At 40.4% G+C, this 15334-nt stretch overlaps 1 protein-coding gene across 8 annotated transcripts in view; it reads left to right on the top strand.

The window, feature by feature from the left end:
• Window positions 1–15334, top strand: part of USP40 (ubiquitin specific peptidase 40) — an 82608-nt gene that overhangs the window by 55282 nt on the left and 11992 nt on the right. For 4 of the 8 annotated variants that reach the window (XM_013963023.2, XM_018041002.1, XM_018041013.1 and 1 more), the window contains 6 exons: window positions 4997–5033; window positions 7052–7116; window positions 10351–10425; window positions 12799–12925; window positions 13610–13704; window positions 15001–15116. In XM_013963023.2, the coding sequence (XP_013818477.2) occupies window positions 4997–5033; window positions 7052–7116; window positions 10351–10425; window positions 12799–12925; window positions 13610–13704; window positions 15001–15116 (515 nt within the window). Of the gene's footprint in view, window positions 1–4996; window positions 5034–7051; window positions 7117–10350; window positions 10426–12798; window positions 12926–13609; window positions 13754–13799; window positions 13840–15000; window positions 15129–15334 lie in introns of all 8 variants that reach the window. The other 4 variants (XR_001295553.2, XR_001295551.2, XR_001295550.2 and 1 more) reach the window with 4 other exon arrangements.

Below are 15334 nucleotides of genomic sequence, written 5' to 3' on the forward strand. Positions count from 1 at the left end.
TCAAGAGTTAGGGGCAATTTAGTATCTTATTTATGTTCATACATTGGAAGTGTGAAGAGGGACTGGAGATACTGTTGATGGAAAGGCAGCAGCTCCAGAGGAAAAGATGGTTAGTCCTTTGTGCCTGGGGTGTGACCTTGGGTAACTTGAGTGTTTTTTCATTTTGAAGAATGTGTGTCTGTCTTTTGTCCTGAAACCATTGTAGGCAGACTCCTTCCCCATGCCTACCCACTCCCCTCCCCAGAGCTGAAACTGCTGTGTCAAGGCTGTCAGAGGCCGCCGTGTTACTGTGTCTGGTGAGCAGGTCCCAGTCATCTGCTTACTTGCTCTTTCAGCAGCAGTAACATACTTGATGAATTTGTCATTTGCCTTTAGAAGACCGCAGCTCTGTAGGTTTTCATCCCGTTTCTCAGGTCTCCCCTTCTCAGTCTGTTTGCTTTTCTCTCTGCCTTGTGAGCACCTCATGCTCAATTCATAGATGCCGTACTCATATATCCAGCTACTCCTTCGCTGTCTGATTGTCATCCCAAATGATAGCACTCCCACAGTGGAGCTCCTGACCTATCTCAAATGCACTTCACTCACATTTTCCTTTTCCATTATGCTGGTTCCAATTGCCACTTGCTTAGGCCAAAACCTTTGAAATCATCTTTGATTCTTTTCTTTCTTTCTTCATTACCAGGTTTTCCAAGAAATCCTTTTGGTTCTACCATCAGGATTTATCAGGGATCTGACATCTCATTCCCTCACTGCTTTCACCGCCTTCACCCCTCATCTGCATTATTCCAGCAGCTTCCTAACTGACCTCTTTGCTTCTAACCTGGAACCTCCCAGGGTACATTCTTAGGAAGAAATAGAGTGATCCTTTAAAGTTAAGGTCAGTCAGTCCTCTACACACAGCCCTCCTCTGCTTTCCCATCTCACTTGGAATGAAAGCGGAGCCCCTGAGTTACCTTGCAAGGCCCTTGTGATCTGGCCCTTTGGTATCTTAAAAAAAAAAAACATGTAACTATTACTCTCACTTGCTCTACTGCAGCCAAGTTGGTTTCTGTGCTGCTGGGCCTTTATCCTGGTGGTTTCCTCTGTCAGAAACACGGTTAAGTTACATGTTTAATCGCTCGTTTCCCTTAAATAAGAGAGGCCTTGAGGCTGCAGCTTTCTGTGAATCCAGTTCTCTTTGGCCCCATTCTATGTTGTTCCCGTCATCGTTTTCTAAACAGTCTTTAATCCTATAGTTGCTTTTATCTTTAATCATACAAGTAATTGTGGATTTAGTCTTAACTTTTTAAACTTTATAGGTAACTAAAAATCCTCCTTAGTTACCACCCTATTCTTGTCCTTTCCTCAGAAGTCACTTTTGTCATTGGATAATGTAATCCCATCCACATCAATAGTGTATCCTCCCACACCTTTGCTGTGTGTGTACCAATGTGTAGTATGTATGTACATGTAGAAATAAGAGCTTGACTTGGTTTCTTTTAAAATCATAAATGGTATCCTAGAGCTTCATTTCACTTAAAATAATTTAAAGATTTTTTTAAGGCCAGTAAATATAAATCTCATTTATCCTTTAATTGTTTTAAGACCTTTTCTAGTTTATGTAAACGTTCCCCTGTCAATCCAGGGCTGTCTGGATTGTTTGCCATTTTCCTGTAAGCCAAGCAGGGCAGCAGTCATCATCCCTAGCCGTCTCCGTTCTGCTCAGTTATAGGATAAATCAGATTTTACTGTTGTTTTGCTCTGATGTCTGCTCATCGTGTCTCGTTCACTGAATTGTGCTGCAAGCTCACAGCGTGCACAGTTTTCCCCTTGTGAGTTGGTATATGATCAGTTGCTTCTTGGATAAATAAAAGCTAATCTCCTTTTATGAGAATCAGTTCAGTTCAGTCACTCAGTCGTGTCCGACTCTTTGCGACCCCATGAATCGCAGCACACCAGGCCTCCCCGTCCATCACCAACTCCCAGAGTTCACTCAGACTCACGTCCATCGAGTCTGTGATGCTATCCAGCCATCTCATCCTCGGTTGTCCCCTTCTCCTCCTGCCCCCAATCCCTCCCAGCATCAGAGTCTTTTCCAATGAGTCAACTCCTCACATGAGGTGGCCAAAGTACTGGAGCTCCAGCTTTAGCATCATTCCTTCCAAAGAAATCCCAGGGTTGATCTCCTTCAGAATGGACTGGTTAGATCTCCTTGCAGTCCAAGAGACCCTCAAGAGTCTTCTCCAACACCATACTTCAGAAGCGTCATTGTTCAGCGCTCAGCCTTCTTCACAGTCCAACTCTCACATCCATACATGACCACAGGAAAAACCATAGCCTTGACCAGACGAACCTTAGTCGGCAAAGTAATGTCTCTGCTTTTGAATATACTGCCTAGGTTGGTCATAACTTTTCTTCCAAGGAGTAAGCGTCTTTTAATTTCATGGCTGCAGTCACCATCTGCAGTGATTTTGGAGCCCCCCGAAATAAAGTCTAACACTGTTTCCACTGTTTCCCCATCTATTTCCCAAGAAGTGATAGGACCAGATGCCATGATCTTCGTTTTCTGAATGTTGAGCTTTAAGCCAACTTTTTCGCTCTCCTCTTTCATTTTCATCAAGAGGCTTTTTAGCTCCTCTTCACTTTCTGCCATAAGTGTGGTGTCATTTACATATCTGAGGTTATTGATATTTCTCCCGGCAATCTTAATTCCAGCTTGTGTTTCTTCCAGTCTAGCGTTTCTCATGATGTACTCTGCATAGAAGTTAAATAAGCAGGGTGACAATATACAGCCTTGACGTACTTTTCCTATTTGGAACCAGTCTGTTGTTCCATGTCCAGTTCTAACTGTTGCTTCCTGACCTGCATACAGATTTCTCAAGAGGCAGGTCAGGTGATCTGGTATTCCCATCTCTTTCAGAATTTTCTACAGTTTATTGTGATCCACACAGTCAAAGGCTTTGGCATAGTCAATAAAGCAGAAATAGATGTTTTTCTGGAACTCTCTTGCTTTTTCGATGATCCAGCAGATGTTGGCAATTTGATCTCTGGTTCCTCTGCCTTTTCTAAAACCAGCTTGAACATCAGGGAGTTCACAGTTCACGTATTGCTGAAGCCTGGCTTGGAGAATTTTGAGCATTACTTTACTAGCATGTGAGATGAGTGCAATTGTGCAGTAGTTTGAGCATTCTTTGGCATAGCCTTTCTTTGGAATTGGAATGAAAACTGACCTTTTACAGTCCTATGGCCACGGCTGAGTTTTCCAAATTTGCTGGCATATTGAGTGCAGCACTTTCACAGCATCATCTTTCAGGATTTGAAATAGCTCAACTGGAATTCCATCACCTCCACTAGCTTTGTTCGTAGTGATGCTTTTAAGGCCCACTTGACTTCACATTCCAAGATGTCTGGCTCTAGATTAGTGATCAAATCATCATGATTATCTGGGTCGTGAAGATCTTTTTTGTATGGTTCTTCCGTGTATTCTTGCCACCTCTTCTTAATACCTTCTGCTTCTGTTAGGTCCAGACCATTTCTGTCCTTTATCGAGCCCATCTTTGCATGAAATGTTCCCTTGGTATCTCTAATTTTCTTGAAGAGATCTCTAGTCTTTCCCATTCTGTTGTTTTCCTCTATTTCTTTGCATTGATTGCTGAAGAAGGCTTTCTTATCTCTTCTTGCTATTCTTTGGAACTCTGCATTCAGATGCTTATATCTTTCCTTTTCTCCTTTGCTTTTCGCCTCTCTTCTTTTCACAGCTATTTGTAAGGCCTCCCCAGACAGCCATTTTGCTTTTTTGCATTTCTTTTCCATGGGGATGGTCTTGATCCCTGTCTCCTGTACAATGTCAGGAACCTCATTCCATAGTTCATCAGGCACTCTATCTATCAGATCTAGGCCCTTAAATCTATTTCTCACTTCCACTGTATAATCATAAGGGATTTGATTTAGGTCATACCTGAATGGTCTAGCGATTTTCCCTACTTTCTTCAATTTCAGTCTGAATTTGGTAATAAGGAGTTCATGATCTGAGCCACAGTCAGCTCCCGGTCTTGTTTTTGTTGACTGTATAGAGCTTCTCCATCTCTGGCTGCAGAGAATATAATCAATCTGATTTCGGTGTTGACCATCTGGTGATGTCCATGTGTAGAGTCTTCTCTTGTGTTGTTGGAAGAGGGAGTTTGCTATGACCAGTGCATTTTCTTGGCAAAACTCTATTAGTCTTTGCCCTGCTTCATTCCGCATTCCAAGGCCAAATTTGCCTGTTACTCCAGATGTTTCTTGACTTCCTACTTTTGCATTCCAGTCCCCTCTAACGAAAAGGACATCTTTTTTGGGTGTTAGTTCTAAAAGGTCTTGTAGGTCTTCATAGACCCGTTCAACTTCAGCTTCTTCAGCATTACTGGTTGGGGCATAGCCTTGGATTACTGTGATATTGAATGGTTTGCCTTGGAGACGAACAGAGATCATTCTGTCAGTTTACTTATCTGTGCATGCTAAGTCACTTTAGTCATGTCTGCCTCTTTGCAATCCTGTGAACTGTGGCACGCCAGGCTTCTCTGCTCATGGAATTTTCCAGGCAAGATACTGGAGTGGGTTGCCACTTCCTCCTTGAGGGGATCTTCCTGGCCCAGGGATGGAACCCATGTCTCGTAGGTCTCCTGCATTGGCAGGCGGGTTCTTTACCTGGGAAGTCATGGTGAAAGCAACCTAATTAATCATATCCAGTCAGAAATACACTGTTAGTCCTCATAAGAAAATCATACTGCAGACCTGGAAGTGGATGAACGTATAGGTTCTGGTTGTGAACACTGGAAGCTTTTTTTTTCTGCTGATTTGGCACCTCATTAGCCCTTAAGGAGTGCCTACCTAACCAGTTAACCATGTATGTCTTTATCTATTTGAGAGTTGTTAAATATAATCAGACTCAGATAGTCCCAGGGTCAAAAGAAAGGTGTTTCTCATACTGTAACTCAGAAACAGAACTACAAATGAACATAATTTTTTTTCTTAACAGTGTCTGAAGATAATGCTGGACAAATGTGGCCTCACAGGTGGGTTACAGACTGTGATGATGCATAAGCTTGTCCCCGTCCTTTACTTTTAATGCGTTTTCTATAAGCCTAATGAAAACTTTTCAAACTTATTTTTCTCCAGGGTTGTCAGCTATGCACATAATTTTCCTGATTCTTCTTTGAAGGCTAAAAGAAAACTAGGCGTAGGTTAGCCTCCATCTAAGGAAGGAAAGCCTAGATAGGCTCCAGCAGAGATACAGAAGAGATAAGCTTAAGATTTAGACCCGCTGGAATTTACTAGATCGTTTACCAATTTTTTTTAACCTCATTAATTCAGCATTTCAGTATGTTGTGTTTGATCCCAGTATTTCTATGTAAAGAAGGAATGTAATATGAATGAAAAAAATAAACCCAGGATATTTTGAAGTGGCTACCCAGGTGGAGCCATGTGAGCGAGCTTGAGGAGGCATCAAGCTGGTTTCAGTAGACTGAGAGCTTGCCGTTCTCTGCACTGGAGTAGAAGCCTGGGGCTCCATCACCCGGCAGCAAGGTTTGCTTGCTCAGGCTCAGGGCCCTCTTCTAGGAACTTACTGCAGTACCTTGTTTCATCTCCACACTAGTCCTCCCAGCAGGGATCCTCACTTGTTCCCATTTCTTACATGCAAAGAATGGCTAAACAGCTCACCCAGAGTTACACCACAAGTAGCTAGGTGGCTCTGATTTCACAACTCTTGATTTCTTTCTGCCATGCTGTGCTGTGACGTAATGGTGTTCACTCTTAATTTACTGGTATTGTTTTTTTTAAACATACTTATATTAAGTTAAATATCAATACAATTTACTGCATTTAAAGAGACTTCCCAGTTGGTGCTAGTGGTAAAGAGTCCGCCTGCTAATGCAGGCAGACTAAGAGACACAGGTTCAATCCCTGGGTCGGGAAGATCCCCTGGAGGAGAGCATGGCAACCCACTCCAGTATTTTTGCCTGAAGAATCCCACGGGCAAAGGAGCCTGGCCGGCTGCAGTTCATAGGCTCGCACAGAGTCGGACACCAATGAAGCAACATACCTGTGCTGCGTTTTAAACTAGAAATAATGACAAAAGAGGGTCTACAGTGAAAGTGTTAGTTGCTCAGTTGTGTCCAACTCTTTGTGACCCTATGGACTGTAACCCACCAGGCTCCCCTGTTCATGGAATTTTCCAGGCAAGAATACTGGAGTGGGTTGCCATCCCCTTCGCTAGGAGACCTTCCCAACCCAGGGATCGAACCCGGGTCTCCCACATTGCAGGCAGATTCTTTACTGTCTGAGCCATGAGAGGGGGATTCAAAGCCTGTGGCCTGTGCAGAATAAATATGAGATCTGTGTTTATTTCCTGGATTTGGATCTTCTTTTGGTGAGTGGGGGAGTTGATTGTTATAAAACATCACTAATTTTTTAGTAACCAAGATTTTCAACTTTTACTCAGCTCCCTCTCCTCAAAAAAAAAATATTCTCTTCCCATTTTGTCAGTGTAATAAACATGCTGAAAATCTGAAATCTAATTAACATTTGTAAATGTTCTTTTATACCCAATTCATTAAACTGCTGTACTGAACACAGTTTTTTTGTTAGGGTAACTGCTGATTGACAGGAACAGTTTTGTTGTACATGTTACCAGTTGCTGAGTAACGTTAACGTGTACTTACGTCCAAGACAACTTTGTGATTTCCGAAGGGATTCTATGCTTGTATGTACATCTGTTTACACTTAACGTGTGATGTAGACATGCATATGTACATGTAAATAATAAAGGTATAAATAGATGCTGCATACTAGTACCAAGTGTTTTTATTTTCAGGCATATAGTACTTGGTGGAATAGACAGAAGATTCACCAAGTTGGGGCAGCAAGTTAATTTTTTTTATGCTCTGAAGAGATGATTTACTTTTAAAATGAGTCAATAATTATTAGATTATATCCCATTTGACATTCATTTATCCAGACGGGTCATTCCTGGAAAACTCATAAACCGTATTATTCTGACTTATTTTCCATCCTGATTTTGATTCCTTCCTAGGAGACACATGGCATTTACGAAAAATGGATTGGTGCTTTGAAGCTGGGGAGCCTTTATGTGAAGAAGTAAGATTATTTCTAAACATTTCATTTGCAAAGTGATTGTTTTGTGTTTTCCTAAGGCTACCCCCCTACTCATGTGAATGAATTCTGGAGAAAGCTTCCTTTTTTCGGATACAAGAATCCATATGTGGATCTACTTTCCTTTCTTCTCACTGTAGTTTTTTCAGAGTCAGAGGGAAAGTTTCAGCTAAGTGGGAACATATCTGACGTATATATTGAGTCCTCTTTTGATAAGAGAATATGTCTCTAGTGGTAGTTCTTCATTAAGAGGCAGAGAGCTACGGAGAACAAAGGACCAGTGAAGAATTTGAAGATAAGCTCTCAATTTTGAAACCTGAATGTTTTAATCTCAAGAGTTTCTTTGTAAGTTGATGATGGCAGAATCCATCTTAGCAGCCAATCACTTAGGCTCTGCTTCAAACTGCATCTCTAAATCCCGCCAGACACTTAGGATAAGACGTAGGAGCAAAGTTATTATAGGATGGTTGGAGTCTGGTTACTCTTCTTCCTCTTGTTTTTGATTTTTATAGAAGTATAGTTGATTTAGAGTATTAGTTTTAGGTGTACAACACAGTGATTCAGTTAAAAAAAATATATATATAGTCTATTTCAGATTCTTTTTCATTTGCTGGAGCGGGTTGCCACGCTCTCCTCCAGGGGATCTTCCTGACCTAGAGATTGAACCCGTGTCTCCTATGTCTCCTGCATTGGCAGACAGGTTCTTTACCACTAGCACCACCTGGGAAGCCCTCTTGCTGTTATAGGTTATTATAAGATACTGAGTATAATTCCCTTAGCTATACAGTAGGTCCTTGTTGGTTATATATTTTATACATAGTAATGTATATATGTTAATCCCAGCCTAATTTATCCCTCCTCCACTTTCCCCTTTGGTAAACATAAATTTGCTTTCTTTGTATGTGAGTCTATTCTGTTTTGTAAATAAGTTCATTTGTACCAATTTTTAGGTTCTACATGTAAGCAATGTATATTTGTCTTTTTATCTTGCTTAACTTAGTATCATAATCTCTTAAGTCCATCCATGTTGCTCCAGATAGCATTATTTCATTCTTATTTTTCAGACTGAGTAATATTCCAGTGTGTGTGTGTGTGTGTGTGTGTGTGTGTGTGTGCACGCCACATCTTCCTTATCTGTTCATCTGTCGATGGACACTCAGGTGGCTTCCATGTCTTGGCTTTTGTAAATAGTGCCACTGTGAACATCGGGTTGCATGGATCTTTGCAGATTAGAGTTTTCTCTGGATGTATACCCAGGAGTAGAATTGCTGGATTATATGGTAACTCTTATTTTTAGTTTTTTAAGGACCCTCCCTACTGTTCTCCATAGTGACTGTACCAATCTACAGTCCCCCCAACAGTTTAGGAGGGTTCCCTTTTCTCCACATCCTCTCTAGCATTTATTATTTGTAGACTTTTTTGATGGCCCCTCTGACTGGTGTGAGGGGATTCCCCATTGTAGTTTTGCTTTGCATTTCTCTAGTAATCAGTGATGTTGAATGTTTTTCCATGCTGGTTAATCTTATTGCCGTTCCAAGTAGCATCAGGCCTCACAGTCCAGATCTGTGGCCTCAGATGGTTGTGCTCAGTACAACCCTTTCCCCCATGCTGTATATGCCTGCTTTCTGTTCAGTGAGAGTCTGGCATTAGACATCAGCAGAGGCTGATTTAAAGCAGGGCCTTCCAGGGAAAGATCTTTGCTGTGTAACAGCCAATAGAGAGGCCCCTGTGAGTCCTGGCCAGGAATTTGACAGCCTAGAGTAAGAAGTCGACCTCAAAGAATTGTCAGGACATAAAGTTTGGATGTCAGAACAGTTTATTTAGTCAAATATTTGCCTCATTTTCTTCTCTTACTAATTCTCAAACCAGTATCAAACAGTTCGTCTAAAAGCAAACTCATTACCTTCAGAACTGGCTCCACTTCACAGATTTGCTGTTAGTCTTTCTCACCCTAGCCTTTTCCAGCCCCACATGCGGCTTACCCTCCTTACCCGACGTGGGTCATATTTGGTCCTGGCCTTCAGAGACCTGTCAGTCTTTCCAGTCTTTCTCAACCAATTCCATTGCTGGACTCCTGGTTCAAACCCTGATTTTTGGTCTTTTGTTTCATTTTGGTGTTTTTTGCCTCTTGCCTGAGTTACTACAGCTGGCGTCCCTAAGCCCAGGTATTCATTCCCCACTTCATATCAGTATGTCACAGGTCTGACAACTTAGGGTGATCTTTAAAAATCCTCTTCACAGAAATCTTGAGTGGCTTTTTTAAAGCAACTGAAAACTCCCTTTTTTCTGTTCCACACCTCTTTGACCTGTGACCCATTTCCCACCCAGTTTTCTTTCCTGTTACTCTCCAGCAGATACCTCCCACTCTAATTAATCTAGTCTCTTAGCTCTTCCCCTTTATGTAAATCATATATGCAAATCATACTGACCCTTGACTTAACCTTGACTTTGCCTTGTTCTTCTTTTTTTGTGATAATTTTGTTTGTTTACTTTTTGGCTGTACCAGGCCTTCGTTGCTGCGCAGGCTTTGCATTGAGAGGAGGCTGTTCTTGGTTCCGGTGCCCGGCTTCTCTTTGCAGTGGCCTCTTTTGTTGGAGCGCAGACTCTAGGGTGCACGGACTCAGTAGTTGCGGCCCCTGGGCTCTGAGCTGTTTTCAGATTTTATGGTCCAGTTAAAAAATTAAATATAAAAAATAGGAAATAAAACTACATACAATTGATGGAAATAAAACTACATACTATTGACGGGCTCAATAGCTGTGGCTCACGGGTGGCATGTGGGATCTTCCTGGATCAGGGATCAAACCTGTGTCTCCTGCGTTAGCAGGTGGATTCTTTACCACTGAACCACCAGGGAAGTCCTGCTGTGTTCTTCTTTCCTTGAGAAATTCCTTGTTTCCTCTGACTTTTCCAAATCCAGCCCATCTTTTAAGCTGAAGTAAAATTTTATCTTCTGTAAATTAGTCTGCCATTTTTCATCTCAACCATCTTCCTTCCTTTAATCTTTTAAAGTTCTTAATTATGCAGTTTTAATTTATAATGATGTACTGTTTTATAGTCTTAGCTTATTTCCATCTCTTCAATATCTGCTTCATTATTCATCTACTTATTTCTTGAAACGATAATAGAGGCATCAGTGTGTTTTTTTAAAAAGATTGAATGGTCTCTTTATTCCTTCCAGAAGTCATAAATGACAAAAAAGACTTTCTGTGTTTCTAGGATGCAAAGCTGAAAGAGCTTATGATCTGTTCTGGAGATACTTTGCTTTTAATTGAAGGAAAACTTCCTCCTCTGGTAAGACTTCGCTCCCAAGTAGACATTTTGTAAATAACAGTTTCTGTGTTGTGATTGCAAAGATGTTATGTTCTTATCGTGTGAAAATGGGGAAATACAATCATAACGAGTATAGAGTACTTACCCCAAATTCTACCAGTCAGATAGCTACCATACTTTACATCTTTATATATTTTCTTCCATCAACTGTATGTAGTTTTATTTCCTATTTTTTATATTTAATTTTTTAACTGGACCATAAAATCTAAAAACTGTCAGTATATCCAGTGTATGACTTAGCACAATTTAATTCATCTATATCCCTGTTGTTTGGAGTTCAGTTTGTTTTAAACTTTTTGTTCTTATCAATAGAATAAATATAAATCCTTCTTAAGACAATTCTAAAGATGGAATTAACAAGCCAAATCGTTTTCCCAAAGAGTTGAACCAAGTTTGCAGTCCTAGTGTGGGTCTTGCAGGGGCTCGTGCCACTCCTCTGCATAGACCCTGCGTATGACCACTCAGAAAAGCCAATATTTAGTAGTAGTTGTTTTTATTAATGTGGACACATATAAAGAGGAAAATAAAATTACCCCAAATTCTAGCACTCAGACAATCATTTGCTTATGATTAGAAAATTCAGACAATGTAGAAGGCTATAGAATGATTAACAGAAGTTTCTCTTATATCTTTCTCTCCAGAAAGAGCCCAGTTATTTTTCCTTTCTTGTACTTCCAAGAAAAACATTGCACCTGTTTGTATGTTGAGTGTGAATATTTGCATAGCCTTTCAAAGTTTACATAAAGGGGATCAGACTCTATGCACTGTTTTATTCCTTGTGTTTTTTTGTTTGCATTTAGTATGTCTTGAGGATCTCTACACATCAGCACATACAGACCTACCTTTTTCTTTTTCATGACTTCAAAGAATTGTCGTATTTTATACCGTGCTCTTTAATTTTTGAATATAAAGGATATAAAAAGCTGGGCCAGGAAGAGGAGGTCCCATCTCTGTGGTGTCTGTCCTCCCTCCACCGGCAGCCAGCTTCCCCTGTATCCTTCCAGAAGCACGTGCTTCGATACACACACGTGTATATATGGAGCATGCGTGTGAACATTCATGTATATATACATATTTGTATTTACAGCAAAGATTATAAGCTTGGCACTGTATTCTGCACCTAGCTTTCTTTGTTAATGGTTTATCCCCATATATATGCTGCATCCATACACAAAAAGTTGTCTCATTCTGTTTGATGTGTATGGAGGCTCCCATGAGTTATTTAACCAGTACAGTTAGGTTGTTCCCAGTCTTGTGTTGATGCAAATAACACTGCCAAAAATACTGTCTGTTTGCCATTTTGCACATATGTATCCATAGGATAAATTCCTGGAACTGAAATTTCTTTGTCAGTATTTGTGGCCTGCTGTAATGTACCAGTCTTCTAAAAAGGGACCTTGAGGTTGGTTCATGGTTTTTGCTGCCATAAACAATTTGCAGTGAATATCTCAGTATGCATGGGCCAGTATATCAGAAGATAAAATCCCAGCCATAGAATGGCTGGGTCAGAGGGTTTGGGCATTTAAAATTTTGACAGCCCCAAATTACTTTCCAGAAACTTGGCAGCAGTTTATATTCCTGGCACCAGTTTACAAGAGTTTAGGTTTGAACTGAATGAAAAAAAATAGAGTTTTTTGCTCTGATTTACATTATTTATTTATTGCGTGGAAGTTGAGTGTTTATTAATTGTCACCAATTTGATAAACAGAAAAATATTCAATTTTAGCATGCATTTCTTGAAAAATATGTATTTAAAAATATGTTTTTTCTCCCACATTCTCATCTTCTATTGTTGGAAATTGACCACTGTAGCATAGTTAATCTATTCAGGTTCTTTACTAACTCAAAAAAGGAGAGGGAAAGAACCAGTTAAGTTAGTAAAACTGAAATTACAGAATGTGTTTTAGGAGATGGGTTAATTTCATGTAGTTGTTATATAGGAATGCACCTTCGATCAATAGATTGTTGCTTCTCTGTAGAAAGTTCCTTTAGAAAATTTTATACATTAAAAACCCCATGTAACTGGTGTATTGTGCTATGGTGCTCTTCCAATGTAGTTTGTTCTATCTAATATTTTGTTAGTTTGTTTATACTTTTCACTTATCGTAGTTCCTAATTTATAGAACATTAGTCCCATTCATCCTAGATACTGATTTTTATGATTTTAAACTTTTGAATGTAAAAGTGGTAAATGATAATGTATGATGGTTAATACATACATCTTACGGAAAAATACTAAATTCAGGAACACTTTCTACATCAAGATGTTTCTCTGTGGAAGTGGAAGTTGACTTAATCTGTGTGCATCAGCAGTTCGAAATCTCCATTCCTCAGGGTTTCCTGACAGTGCCCATCTGGTGGTACCAGCCTCGGGGGCCGCTGCCTCACTGGAAGGATCACCAGGACCAGACGAATTGTACCCTTTCTCAAGGCCGCGTCTGGAAAGCCAGTTCCACTCCAGGTGAGAACACAACAGAATTACATCAGCCAGTGTGTCATAAAGAACAGTAGAATGACTGCTTCTGCTAAGAAGCAACAGAAATGTATGTTTTTAAAATAGACTGAAATTACAACAAAATCTATGTGTTCTGTGATGCATAGCATAATAATAATACCATCCTATTCTTATACAGTGATTTGTATGTAACCTCTATAAAATACCATCCTGTTTTGCTTTTTTATTTGGGGTTTTTTTTTGTTTTTTGGCTTTACCTTTCATTTGCCATCTGTTATTTTTATTATCTTTATTATTATGGCAATGTATCCAGTTTTTTCAAGGAATTTTTATATATTATCTCTCAAGCTCCCCATGGCAGTAGGAATAGCAGCCCCTTCACTGTAACAGACGGGACATTGAAGCTTCTGTTGCTTTCAGTGACAGCACAGTGTGAATGAAATGCCTCAGACTCATCCTGGCAGAAGACGCGGGCTTATGCCCACACCGCGCCCCCTGGCGGCCCGTCTGCCAGACCCCGCTTCCTCCCCATGAAGTCCTGAGAAGCTGACTGGAAGCCTGCAGATACCAAGTTGCTTGGATAGAATTGTACTAAGCCTGTGTGCAGTATCCCAGCACAGCCTGTATTTCAGAAATATGAGCTAAGTTCATCTAAAGCTCCTGTCAGAAGTCTCACTCTGTCCTTTGCAGGTGCTCCCAGTGACGCACACGCAGAAGTTTCCCTCTGGTACTTGGGAGACCTTGAAATCTCAGAAGATGCCACCTTAGGGGAGCTGAAGTCTCAGGTCAGCCTTCCTCCTACAGCGAACCCTAGTGGTGATCTGGCTGCTTCCAGTGAGATATTAATATATTCTTCTATTTCCTTTCCCCTCAATTACAGTCTGTTCTGATATGGCATGTGTTCTATGCCATGTTCAGTGGTGAGTACCGCACAGGCCACACACGCACACTGCTCGGGGGCTCCCGGGCTCGCTCAGTCACCCTGTGGCTCCCTCTCTTCCCACTCCGACAGGCATGCTGTGCTTCCATTTGACTGTCTTCTCAGTGACTTGCAGCTTATGTTCATTTTGATTTTTTTAGGGAAACATTTGTTGGAACATTTGTAAAGCATTCACTTTATTTACATTGTTTTTGCACCATTGTGATTCATGTGTTAAATGTGGTCAGCAAAAGCTGTGTTGTCAGTTGCCCAGGAGGTCAGAATCTCAGCTTTATGTTAGAATGTTAAACTAGATATTGCATTGTTTTCTTGGACATTAATATTCACAGACAGAGTGCTCTGTCCAAATGGAAAGGCTCGGTTGAATACAACACAAAATGCTTAAGAAGTATCTTAACTCTCAGTGGACTAAAATGAACATCCTTCTTCCTCATAAAGGAAAAAGTGTAGGGGCATGTAAGTTAAATATCAGTCACTGATTGACTTATCCTGTGTATCCTCACTGTCTGAAATACCTTTCTCAAAAAACGCAAATGATCTTATTCTCAAGAATAAGAAGGAAGCAACTTTTTTTTCTTATATTGGATTAAAAGACACAAAATTACTGTTTCTAGATTAAAAAATGGATGAATATTGACCATGTCATATAATACAACCTAAGTATATGAATAGATATCCACCCTACAGAATTAGTACAGTGGTTTGGGCCTAGCAGTTGGATCCAGAGATTCTGCAGTATTTCAAAATAGAAAGTCATTTCCTTGGCAGAGGAAACACTGTTGAATGATAGTAGCACAGATGGAAACTGAAGATAAGTCCTTGCTTTTATTAGAGTGGCCTCTGCTTTTGAGGTACAGTCACATAGAAATTAAAGTTTCATTTTCTAAAACATAATCATTAAAAAGGAGGTTTTGGCTCAGAAATAGAAAAGTCACTTAGCTCTCAAGGTGATTTCAGCATAGAGGAATACAAAAGTGACTCAGGATTAATTTCATGTAAGAGAGATTCCTGTGGGTTTCTGGTAGATACTGTCATCACTTGAGAAGCTGTCTCCCTCAGATGTCATTGTGTAGCGCTTCATTTTTTCCCTAAAGCAGTCTGTTTTTAAGAATGCGTTTTCAGTTGTGTGTGTCTTTTCTAGGCCATGACCTTGCCCTCCTTGGAGTTTTCCATCCCATCCCCAGCCTTCCTCAGAGCCTGGACAGTGGAAAGTAAGCGCCCAGGCCGGCTTTTACGAGTCCACCAGCAGCAGCTCAAGTAGGTTTCTTGGTGAGCACTCCCTAACAGCCCATTCCAGGTCATTCACATTGTCAAGTGGACAACCCTTGTTATCACAAACTCTGAGACAACTTCAGTTTTTCATATTAAATAAAAATGTAGTTTTGCCTGTTTTTACTTTGGTCCAGAGACTGTGAGCAAAATATTGAGTGTTTTTTCCCCCAGCTTTATTGAGATATAATTGATATATAAGAATC

This window comes from Capra hircus, chromosome 3 (assembly GCF_001704415.2).
Source record: "Capra hircus breed San Clemente chromosome 3, ASM170441v1, whole genome shotgun sequence".
In the NCBI taxonomy this organism is placed as follows: domain Eukaryota; kingdom Metazoa; phylum Chordata; class Mammalia; order Artiodactyla; family Bovidae; genus Capra; species Capra hircus.